Genomic DNA, 11,567 nt, shown 5'->3' with positions numbered 1-11,567 from the left:
TTCTTTTATAACATGGCGACAACAACTTGCGCGCTAAAACATGTTTTATTTGTGATTGACTACAAAGTTCTCACAATGCACGGTGAAGAAAGACAAAGGTCATTAGGATCCTAACACGCCACAATCAGTTGAGCAACGGTTGAGCGAAAACGCTTAACATGGTTTCTAAGATTGTCAATGAAAAATACGCTTCTTCGAATTAATTATAATGAAAATGTAGGCAGACGAAGTCAAAAATACTCGATGAAAATGTAGACCAACAAAGTCAAAATACTCACGTTTAAGTAAACATCTTAGCTTTGCAAAAGTCAAAGGTTCGAAGAGGTAGTTTGGATTGTTCAGAATAATCTTCACTTGTACTAAACTCGGCGGAAATTTTGCAGCTAAATTGAAACTGTACACTTTATCTTACATACGCACGGCCGTGTGGACATAGACATTTTGTTCATGATGGCCAGAAGAATATCACCTAGTCTAGGTTATAAGCTTCTGATAGGACAAATTTTATCGAAATACTTACAGTCATGACAGTGAAGTGAAGGCAGTCATCTTTTAAATGACCGGGTGACCTGTGTACTAGTCCCTAGTCCATGGATAAAATGGTTAAACTTGGATTTTTTTAAAAGATTTTTAATGCCATACGCGATGGATAAATTGCACGATGCAGCAAAAAACATGAATTTGCAAAAAAAGTCTGCAGAACGGTGCAAAATGAATCAAAGACCAAGCACTGAGAGATTGACCGAGTTAAACCACAGGGAGCCCAGATCCACTAAAAGACTCCCTGCTCGCGAGGTGGCATCAGACGGATTATGAAAGACCCTTCATAGTACTATAATTATTTGCCAAAAAACTTTGTGTGGAAGTACTTGCAAGGTAATGCTAAAAATCTGCGTTTGGCTGCTGGACTTTAGTGGCAACGCCACGGCTTCAACTCCCGTTTTCCCGCACTTTTAAGCGCGGGAAAACCAACATAATGCGATGCGGCCAAAAGCGAGATGAAAAAATGCACCAGTATATTTTTAAAACTAACGCCAAGGGAATTAAGAGACAATCCTAGTCTCTAAAGTATTACTTTACCTGTTATGCAAAAGATGCAATGAAAACTTAAATGCCCTGATTTGATACTTTACAAAACTTATTATTAATTCCTTGATATGCGCAAGAAATTCACACATTTGATAATGAAATTCAAAATTAACGACGCAGTTTCCTTTGTCCATGCGCACCTTAGCCAAATTTCATTTTCAAATTTTCTCAACCGACGTTTAGTTCAGTTTGAGCTGTATCCACTTCGCGTCAAGTTTGCTGACTTTCACCAACGCGAACGAAGCTTTAAAAGGATACAGCGAGTTTTGTTCTGAGACATTGAGCAAGATCGCCATTTCACGTGAACAAGTTTCATGAAGCCATGAGACTGAAAGCTCGCTTGACAAGATGGTAACGTTCCTTCAAACGGTTTGATTCAAGCATTGCTGGGCTCTGTGGTACTGACAATTTAGGACATTTCAGAATTGTGCTGTGCTAATCCTTAGTGGCAACCGACAAACAGGATAAACGGTCCTGAACGGATGTAATCCGCAATATAATTCCTTCTTCACCGGTGAGACATTTAGATACAGTCACAATGTTGAAATATGCGGAGACAGATAAGAGAGGCAGGGCAATGGAAAGCCTTCTTAGAGGTAAGTAAGAGTTTCTCGTTCTACATAATCAGCAAATAGATTGAACTTCATTCTAGTACCATTTCTGGACATTGTACTGCTCGTATGATATTTTAAAAGAGGCTAAACGATCTTAGTGACTTTCGGGCTCAACAACAATTCAGTGTGCCAGCAAAAATTCGATGGTTAATTTTCCTAGAAAAACCTTAATACCATCGGACCTGAAAATTATATCAAAATGCTTGAGTTAGAAATCGAATGTATGGAAAGCAGTTACTTTATCCGAGGAGATGACTCTCACACATTTACCCTCACACTTTTCGTAAATATGTTTTATTTTTCATAAAAAAACTCTTTGTGGTAAGACACGACTGAAGATACCGAAGGCAACATGTAATTATAAAACTGTTAAACTTAGTTTTCCTTTGTGAATTATTAATCTAAACTCCTACTTTTCTCTAGATTAGCCCTTGAAGCGCTGATTACTATGTAGTACGTACATCACATGTATATTGGTGTCGCAGCAGTCTACTGATCATGAGCTTGGTGCAGCTGTGACTTACAAGAATCCATTCTATGGAAAATCTGGAGTGATTCCTGGGCGGAGAAATGTCTCGATGAGATCGGAATGCAAGGAAACAGGAAATTTGAGAGAACCTTCAAGTTGGAAGGCAAGCGGAAAAGATTTGCTGGAGAACAACCCGGCTATGAACAATTCTGGTAACGATAAGTAAATATATAACATAGGTATCGACTTGTTTCTGGAAAAAATCCGAGATCAGTGCTAAAATGACCTAATCAAACGGCCACTTTGAAATCGGAATGATCGCAGACGGCAATCACGCATTCCTAAGCTGGGTGGAGGGTTTCGCGCGCTCCTCTTAGTGCTTGTTTTACTTTCACGTCCAGAGGAGTGATTGCAGTCGAGAAGTCGACTAGGCCTTCTGTGCCGCGTAATTCAGAACCTATCCTGTTGGACACAGCACGCAGGTATCATGAGTACCATGCGACAATCCACTGGAAACATGAGTCTGGATGGAGTGTCGGAATAGGGTGGTTGATCTCTGGTCGGGCCTGTAACTCGCCTCAGCGCTTCTGGCTCATATGGACCCCTGAGGGCTGTGTCTGTATTCAAGCCGGGATTGCAGGTTGCCGTTTCTGTTTTTTTTTTTTTTTGTTCGTTCGTTGTTGTTGTTGTTTTTTTTTGCAGTCAAAATTCTAAAAGAATGAATAAACACTTGATCTGGGTTTTTCGAGAGCGAGTTATACTTCTCAAAAACTTGAAGGAAGGAAGAAATGTGGACACAATATCACATTGTGCGATCAAGCACGAGTTAGCATGCACTGCATGAAGAAGAAATATTTAGTTATTAGGCAAATCGAGAAGGAAAAGAACTTCTTCACTTGGCATGAAAAGAAAATTTATGGACAGTGCTGGAGTTACGCTAAAATTTGTGGGGTTGTAGTTAAAATACTAATTATTTTCTTTTGTTGTTTGTATACAGTTTATTGACTTGTTATGAATTACGTAAGACAGGAAAAACTTGCTTGCTGCATCCTCAGGATCATTGTTCTCTACGACGAAGCCTGTGCGATTTTCCGGCCTCGACGAACAAAGAACTTCGCTAATATCCAACCCTCTTGATCTTACCCTTAGTCAATAACCTATATATGTAATTAAATATATGTGGTGTAGGACTATGTAAAACAATAGGGAATATCTAATTACGTATCGTCCTGTAGGACTTTGTAAGGTTTTGAATGACAATGTACTCTAAAGTTATTTTTTGAAATGTAACCAAGCTTAAAGTTTGGTTATACAACTGCATATGGTTATATGAGTTTATTAAGGACTATGTTTTGTTTTGTTTTGTTTTATCATTTCCTCGATTCATTATTATTGTGTTGCTATCAGAAAGATGTAGGGCTCTCTGTAGGGCTGTATCAGCTCAATTGTATGAAAATGTATTGTTATGTGGAGGTATATAGGCCTATGTGTGGCTACGTCAAGCAATTTAGGGCTGTAGAGTCTTTAAATGCCTGAAAATAGCTCTCTATGACTATTTCTAACTTTTGATCGGGCTTATACCACGTTTTTTCCAGACTCAATCGAAGTGTTGTTATGGGAGTTTGAATCCTCCGAACTATGCCTCAACTCATTGTAGAACAGGAACTCATTCACGGTATCATTCATTATTTACTCGTCCGATCTTTTGTGACCTTCGGAATACTTCGGACATCTTGGATAACCTCCGAGAAAAATGGAACGTTGTCGAACATCTAAATCTAATCGGCAAACTCCACTCATCTTCGGTCATCTGACTAATTCGGCAAATCGAGCGCTGTCGAAGAAGTTAATATATTGGAAATCCGCCTAGTTCGGCGAAAAGAGCATCTTCGTTAATCTTTGATAACCTCTGGGAAAATCGAACATTGTTGAACATCTTCGAAAACCGACTAAATCGGCAAATCGAGCACTGTCAAAGCATGCACAGAATATCTTCTGAAATATGACTTATCTGACAAATCAAACATCGCCGAAGAAGTCAACATTTGGAAATCCGACTAATTTGGCCAAAAGAACATCTTCGGTAACCTTCGGAAACCTCTGCGAGAAGCCGAGTAATTCGCAAAAAACGAGTATACTCCCAAACAAGACAATTCTCGGAAATTCGACTAATTCGGCAAATGTAACATCTTCGGTAACCCCTGGAAAAATCGAACAGTGTCGAACATCTTCGGAAATCCGCTATTTCGGCACGTCGAGCTCTGTCGAAGCATGTGCAGAGTATCTTCGGAAACCCAACTAGTTCGGAAAATCGATTACGAACTGCCAAAGAACACAATCCTCGGAAATCCGACTAATTCGGCAAATAGAACATCTTCGGTAACCTGGGAAATTTCGAACATCCTCGGTAATCTGACTATTTCGATAAGTCGAGCACTGTCTGTCGCCTTCGAGAGGTATGCCTTGGAATATCCCACGAGACACTTGTATTTTCTTGGTATACACACTCGCCTAAAGGCTTATGTTTATACCGAAAAAAATTCAAATGACTTGCGGGATATAATTATTCGATTAGGGGTCACTTTTCCGCCATTTTGTTACTTTCCAGAAGCAAAATTGGTACATTATTCTTGTGACCTGGAGCCCTAACTTGAAACTCAACTCAAGCAAAAAAAGTGGTAGAGCTATAGCCCTTCCTTCCCATCCGCGGTCCCTCATTTCATTTGTGATTTTGTACATATCTTTCAGTAGCCTGAAATGCCAGTCATCTCCCACCCTCAGCTTAATCCCTGGGCGATTAGGCTGAAGGCGGAAGATGTCTCACATTTCAGGCCAACCTTTCAGCATCCTCGGAGACCCAGGGGCAGTCAGTCGGGACGACGCAATATTTTCGGGCGAAAGTTTACTTCATGATGTAAGCTTTCGTCCGAAAATATCGCGTCGCCTAACTGCCCCTGGGTCTTCGAGGATGACCTTTCAGCCTACAGGTACAGGTGTTCGTACAGGTTCCTAGCATAACGCAGTTCGTCGCGGGGCCAACCTCCTCTGGGTTCCAAGCGCGAGCAGAGGGAAAGCCTCTTGAGCCGACTGTACGAGAGGAAGACCAGCAGTTTCCGTCTCAAATTCAAGATGGCGGACGGTGAGTACAGTGGAAGTGCAACGAATGTGTTACAAATTGCTGTTTGCACAAAGGGTGTATTTATTCTGTTTTCTTCAAAGTAAAACTAGGCCGAAGTATAAGTCCTTTTATGTTTTTTTTTTTCGAATACAATTTCAGCTTTCTCTGCGGAAAAGGGCTGGAAAATATGCCCAGTCACAGTACTTGCGGCATTGTTTGAACTGTCCCTTGAGTCCGAGTAGGCAAGTAGAGCAAAGGCGCTGAATGTAATTCTAGTTACATTGTGGTTTTTGTTCGTAAATTTCAGGTCAGTCGGAGCAAACTCTTGAAGAAGTGTTAAAATCTATTAAGCATGCACGTGATTTCTAGTTTTATCCGCGGCCGGTAAAAGGACAAGGTGGCAAAAGTACAGTTACGACACAGATAGCATGGACTCTTTATAACAAAGGAAAGAAGGTAAGCTGAAATCTTTGCGTTCTGTTGACTTATGGTTTACATTTCTATATTTACCCACATAATAAAGACGCAGGGGGAGGGGTTGCGGGTTGGCGGTTAAGCTTTATCAGACGATCTTCTATGTTTTGGTCTTGTTTTCGGGTTTGTTTGGGAGAGAGATTTATTATCAGAATATTTACAGTATTGGCCTTATGATATGTGAACTGGTGACACTTGGGGAAAAAATACCATCTTGGATTCAAACAACAACAACAACAACAGTTTATTTCTACTACTGTAAACAACTAAAAGAATTTACAAGATTATAATTATAAATAAATAAATAAACAGTACAGTACATACAGTAGTGGGACACCCAAAATAACTAAAAAGCTAAACTAGTTGGGAGACCAAAATGGCCACTTTGCCCTCCCCCAAGCACCTTCTGTCTTTCTTTCCCCCCCCCCCCACCCCCCTAGAGTTACCCCGGTGAAAACCTGTGGATCTCCCACTGGTAACAGAGAAGTGTCTTCAAGAATATATTTTTACAGCAGTACTACCTTGATCACAATAAATGGCTAATCTTTGTGTTATCTCTTTGTCTTCCAGATTGGCATACTGGATGATGACTTAGGTGGACCAAGTATTCCAAGGATGATGAATGTAGAGGGAAAATATATACACTAGTGTTCTGCTGGGTAAGTCATAACACAAAGGATTGTCTTCTGAAGCCATTTCATGGGAGCCATTCACTAAATTGTGCATATACTTTAATGTACATCATGTAACAACACTTATACTTGTGTTTGATATGTAATAGTAAAAGAGTGTCTATGAACTTTAGTGGCTCATTAACAGGAGAGTTCCTTATCTCCAGTGTGATAGCAACAAACTGACTTAAAGTATTGCAGCTTCTCCTGCATGAAATGCTGGTCTGTCAGGGGCCACTACCCCACTTCCTTGGAACTTTTGTGGGTGAACTTGCTAGATCTTGGGAAGTTCTTCAATTCACAAAATTTGTATTATTTGCAAAATTATTTTGCCGTATAAAATGCTCCTGTGTATTAAGATGATTTCCGCAAAACATTCAAGCTGCCAATAATGGCAAAAATAAAGTTACCAAAACAACCTCATAGCATAGTAATATTTTGAATAAAGGTAAGAAGAAAGTATTGAGATTTCAGCTCTCAAGCTGACCCCTTGAGAGAAAATTTGAACTTGAAGTTATCCATATTTCAATTAAACCTGACGTTTCACATTAGTTGAAAACACAATAACACATGCATTAAGCACTCTTACGAGGTTTGACATTAACTTTCTCGAGGATGCTTGGGGATCGTGGGGTCACCTATTAGAGAGAAATAAAATACAGTGAGATGTTTTAAATAGTATTCAAAAAGTTACCATCCTGTGAGTAGATTTTAGGTAAATAATTTTTGCACTCATTGCTTGTACTTTGAGCAGAATCCATCTTAATTATCATACTTTTCATATCCATACTTCACTTTTTAATTTTTTTAAGATGTTTACGAGTATTTTCTAAAGATCACCTGAACCTTTTTTTTTAGTTGGGTTCCAGTTTACGCAGACAATGACCAACGACTGGCTGTTATATCAATTGGTTTCTTGTTAAATAACAGAGATGATGCCCTTGCATGGAAAGGAGCTAAGAAAAATGGTATTTATTCCTTTATGCTCTTTACTCATATTTTTTTGACTTACCTTGACCTGGTTAAGCTTGTTAATCAAAGCTAGATCTGAGTGTCTCGTCATTAGTGAAACTATCCTGAAATCACTTCGAGGAGCTATTCCACCACACATTGTTCAAGTCATTTTTTGTAGTGCACACACAAAATTACCTTAGTTTGAAATGTAGGAAACCTCAAAATTTTTTTCTAGCTAAAGGTAGCTTTAATTAGGCTTTATTGATAGTGAGGAAACAGTAGTTAATTTTCTTTCTTGGGGGCAGCAATATTATATCTAGTATTGTATCAGTTTCATTTGCTTCATCCTTAAATAGGGTCAGTGAAATGGGGTCAGTGGTTTAAGACCTTTCGCTGCACACCTACAACAGCTGGGAGGAAACATTGTCTGACAAGTCTGTGCAAAATGCATGTTTGGAGGAGGCTGTTCCTTTACATGATATTTAAAAATATATTTAATACACTATGACTTGTTGTATTTTTGACTGACTGTTATAGTGTACTTTCATCTTCATAGTATGTAATTGTATTCCACTTTCTTTCTTTTAGGAATGCACAAATGTGTTTTCCAAAGTTGGAGATGAAGCCTTGGCAAATAGCTGCAATGTTCCATTTTTAGGTAAAAATACATATTTATATCTTTGACTACGCAGGAAGAGGGATAGAGGGGTTAGGGGCAATCTAGATCATGTTTGTGGAAAATGGTCTTTTCACCCATTTATTGCACTTGTCTATATTGGTATAAGAAAAAAAAAACAAGCAGTGAAGTAGATTGTCTGGAAATGCAAAGGTCTCATTTGCTGGAAGCTTAAGGAATGTCCAGTGGTGGATCTAGGGGAGGGGCCTGGTCCCCCCTTAGTTTGGTTAAGACAAAAGAAAATGGCGCAAGGAGAAAAGCCGGCAGGGCAAGCAACCTCCCCTCCCCCCTTAGTTCAAGGTCTGGATCTGCCACTGATATCAATCAAATTCTTTGTTGTGTTAAGCTTATCACATAGCAGACCAGATTGTTTGTGATCTAGTCTAGGGGTCTTTGCAAATTGCAGAAAATTCTCACTGATGTGATGTGTTAGATTTGACATTGAAATCAACCCCTTTCCACAGTTTCTAGCTATATCTTGCTTTGATATCTTGAAAGAACAATTTTTCTCCTTGTTGTAGGTTCTATTCCACTGGATCCCAGTCTAACACAATCCTTAGAAGACGGCCAAGCCTTTATTGACTTGTTTCCTAACTCACCAACATTAAATGCAGTAAACATACTGTAATCACTTCCAAACTGTTACAAATGGAAAGCAATGGGAGATCAGTGATTGAAGGAACAAGGACAGGACAAATGCAACTGAGATGGCTAAGTGATCAACCACTGGTTTCTCCTTACAGTGCCAGTCTCTTATCAATCAAACTAGTGATGAGAATTACAGCATTGATCAACTGGAAGATATTGTCTTCATGTACCCACAAATTCTCAGAGCTCTGATGTCAAAAGAAATGAAGGACAGTGAAGGATTTTTTATTTAGCAGTTTGAACATGGTACTGAAAATGTCCTCTATGGACACTTTTGCCACTCACTTAAATGAAGCATTGCATTGTTGTGGGAGCATATAAACCATGCACAATAGCCTCCTTCACAAAGTGCTACTTGTTAAAGCAAGAAAGTATGATTACTAGACAGCATCTTGATTTGGGGAAAGCTTCGTTCGAATTTTCCTTTGATACATAGTTACACAGTATGTGCGACTTCAAGACTTGTTTTGTCTGTGACCTCTTCAGCTGGTCGACACTACAGATTTGAATTTGGGGTGACTTCATGTAACCATGCACGAAAAATAGAACTTGATACAGAATAATAACAACTGACAATAATATAACCAGATAGAAACAATAATAATAATTAGATAGAAATAAACAAGTAAATAAATAAATAAGTAGAAATTATAAAAATGAAAATTATTGGTTTAGCATGTGGTATCAAGGTTTACATTTCATGCCTGGTTATGTGAGGTCACCTTGGATTTCAATCTGTTATCGGGACCAAGTTAAGAGGTCATAAACGAAACTAGTTTTGTAGTTGTATATATTAGTGTAACTGTGTGTTGAAATAAGATTTGAATGCAGTTTTTCCCTATCAAGATGACGTTCAATGATTGTACTATAGTGATTTTGACAGGCAGACTGTTCCAGAAACGATTTACAATCAGAAAAATAATTTGAATGAGGTCTTTCCTAATCCAGATAGTTGCAAATCATAATTTTACATGGCTGATAACATAACTAAGAGTCCTTGTTCGGAAACTCATAAAATGTTGCAGTTGAAAGATCAATGAAAAAAAAAGAATGGAAATAGATACAATTGGTACTGCCTCAGTTATCTGCGTGGTATTTTCTGATTGTTAGAATTGCATCAACTAGTTTTTCCAACGTTTCCTGTAAAGATGGAGTGTAAGAAGGGACTGACAATGGGTTCACGTGAATAATCGACGTTTGAGTTAGTTTTATGCGTAAGAAAAATTAACGCGGGAAGCCAGATTTTCAATTTTTTATATTTGGTGTGCTAGTGCGCAAGCGTGACAATACAAGAGTTATTTTTTTGTGGATTAAAAGCCCCTAAAGGCAGCAGCACTCAGTGGACTCTTCTTAACAGTTATGACAAGGTTAAACAGCGAAAAAGAGAACAACTTAAGTATTTGTTTTACCTTAGAAAAAGGGACATCAAGACTACTTTTATCAAGGTTTGATTTAAACAATCGATCAGTGACTTTGTTTATTAGAACTACATGGAACTGTTCCCAGCAAGACAGCTAAACATCATGCAGTCTGCAATGGTAGCTAACGGTAAACGGCAGATTGGTGTTGATTCTGGATAATTGTTCTGACTCGTTTTATAACTAGAACCATTTTAATTATGACATCGTAACGCAATAGCATAGTCTGATTCAGTTGCCACCAATGATCGTTAGGTAATTTTTTTCGGTTTTGATATTCCACAAAACCACTTGAAATTTCAAAAACACGATTTCAAAACCCATTCAAACAAGAAGACATTATTGAAAGTAAACAGCGTTACCTAACTTGAGACTTGAAACAATCAAACAAACGAAAAACTATAAATTTCATAAATTGCCATGAAATCTGCAGAGTTTGGGAAGTTTCCTTGTCACATTACCCTTCCCAACGCTTGAGAGCCTTTTCTGTGAAAAAAGTCAGTTGCAGAAAAACTTTTGTCAATTTATGGGAGACGCAAGTTTATTTCTTTGAACGCGCAAGGAATCTGTTGCAAAACGAAAGAAACACTGTGTTGCGTCAAAGTAGGCCTTTCCACAAATATTCGGATACTTTTTAGGATATTTAGAAGTTTCCGAGATATTTAGAAAATATGAAGGCACTTAAAAAATGTAGGTATATTTGGAAATATTCATAGCTTGTTTGGCTTAGCCCTGTGTTTTCCTCGCTATTTCTTGAAGCAATTCACAGTTCTATGCCAGAAACAATTCAGATCGTGGATTTCCCACTCGAAAAATGCATTCTTTATTACTAAAAGCGCTAAAGCAGCAACTTTCCAAAATGGCGGATGCTAGTAACATTGAAGCGCCTGAATAGAATGTTCTTTCTTAAGTCCTGCTTGAAAATTTTTGCCTCAGTGGTTCAAAATTGGTGTATTTTTGAGGCAAAAATAAGAGATATTGCGAGTTTGATTTACAAGAAACAATTGGAGACGTGGTAATCTTGGCTAACTTGTAGACTGCAAAGCAGTCGTGTTTTCTTCCCTATTCGAGCTTTTTCGGAAGGCGCAAAGCGCCGTAAGCGTGATCCTCGCGCGGGAAGCACACGAGCCAGGTCGTCTCTCCTCAGCCTCCCTCACCGTTTCTACACTCGCTCCAGACCTTTCGTTCAAATACCGCTCACGTCGCTCGCGTTCGCAAACTACGACTGTTTTGCAGTCTAGCTAACTTGAGGCTTTAAATGGGCGCCAGGTCTTCCATCGGAAATGTGGAAAAATAGTAGGGGAGGGGGGCTGTAAATACTTTAGAGGAGGTCGCTATGGTCTTACTTATTTTATAAGTACCGTATGTCAAGTAGTGTTGCTGTTTTACTAGTGTTCCCAAACACATAGACTCTTGATTAAATAGGGCTTTGTTTA

General features: G+C 38.8%; 1 protein-coding gene across 2 annotated transcripts; it reads left to right on the top strand.

Annotated features, from left to right (window-relative positions):
* Positions 1–4,410: 4,410 nt before the first annotated feature.
* LOC145493385 (cytosolic Fe-S cluster assembly factor NUBP2 homolog) lies at positions 4,411–9,786 on the top strand. 2 transcript variants are annotated; one of them, XR_014050125.1, is made up of 6 exons: positions 4,411–5,311; positions 5,598–5,746; positions 6,335–6,423; positions 7,294–7,403; positions 7,746–8,047; positions 8,587–9,786. XR_014050125.1 is itself a non-coding variant. In XM_081472846.1 (5 exons), the coding sequence occupies exons 3-5, from the start codon at positions 7,368–7,370 to the stop codon at positions 8,691–8,693; spliced, it is 213 nt and encodes a 70-aa protein (XP_081328972.1). In that variant the 5' UTR covers positions 4,413–5,746; positions 6,335–6,423; positions 7,294–7,367; the 3' UTR covers positions 8,694–9,786. The 2 variants fall into 2 exon arrangements, 1 of the variants encoding a protein (XP_081328972.1); XM_081472846.1 differs by having other exon boundaries at positions 4,413–5,746; positions 7,978–8,047.
* The last annotated feature ends 1,781 nt before the right edge of the window (positions 9,787–11,567 follow it).

Source organism: Orbicella franksi, chromosome 7, assembly GCF_964199315.1.
Source record: "Orbicella franksi chromosome 7, jaOrbFran1.1, whole genome shotgun sequence".
NCBI classification, from domain to species: domain Eukaryota; kingdom Metazoa; phylum Cnidaria; class Anthozoa; order Scleractinia; family Merulinidae; genus Orbicella; species Orbicella franksi.
Note: the sequence above shows the minus strand (reverse complement) of the source record. Positions and strands in the feature narration are given on the sequence as shown.

Excerpts from the sequence above, each read along its gene's own strand:
- LOC145493385 (XM_081472846.1), top strand. The coding sequence starts at position 7,368 with ATGATGCCCTTGCATGGAAAGGAGCTAAGAAAAATG. Across the intron at positions 7,404-7,977 it reads GAAAGGAGCTAAGAAAAATG|GAATGCACAAATGTGTTTTC; the intron begins GTATTTATTCCT and ends TCTTTCTTTTAG. Across the intron at positions 8,048-8,586 it reads CTGCAATGTTCCATTTTTAG|GTTCTATTCCACTGGATCCC; the intron begins GTAAAAATACAT and ends TCCTTGTTGTAG.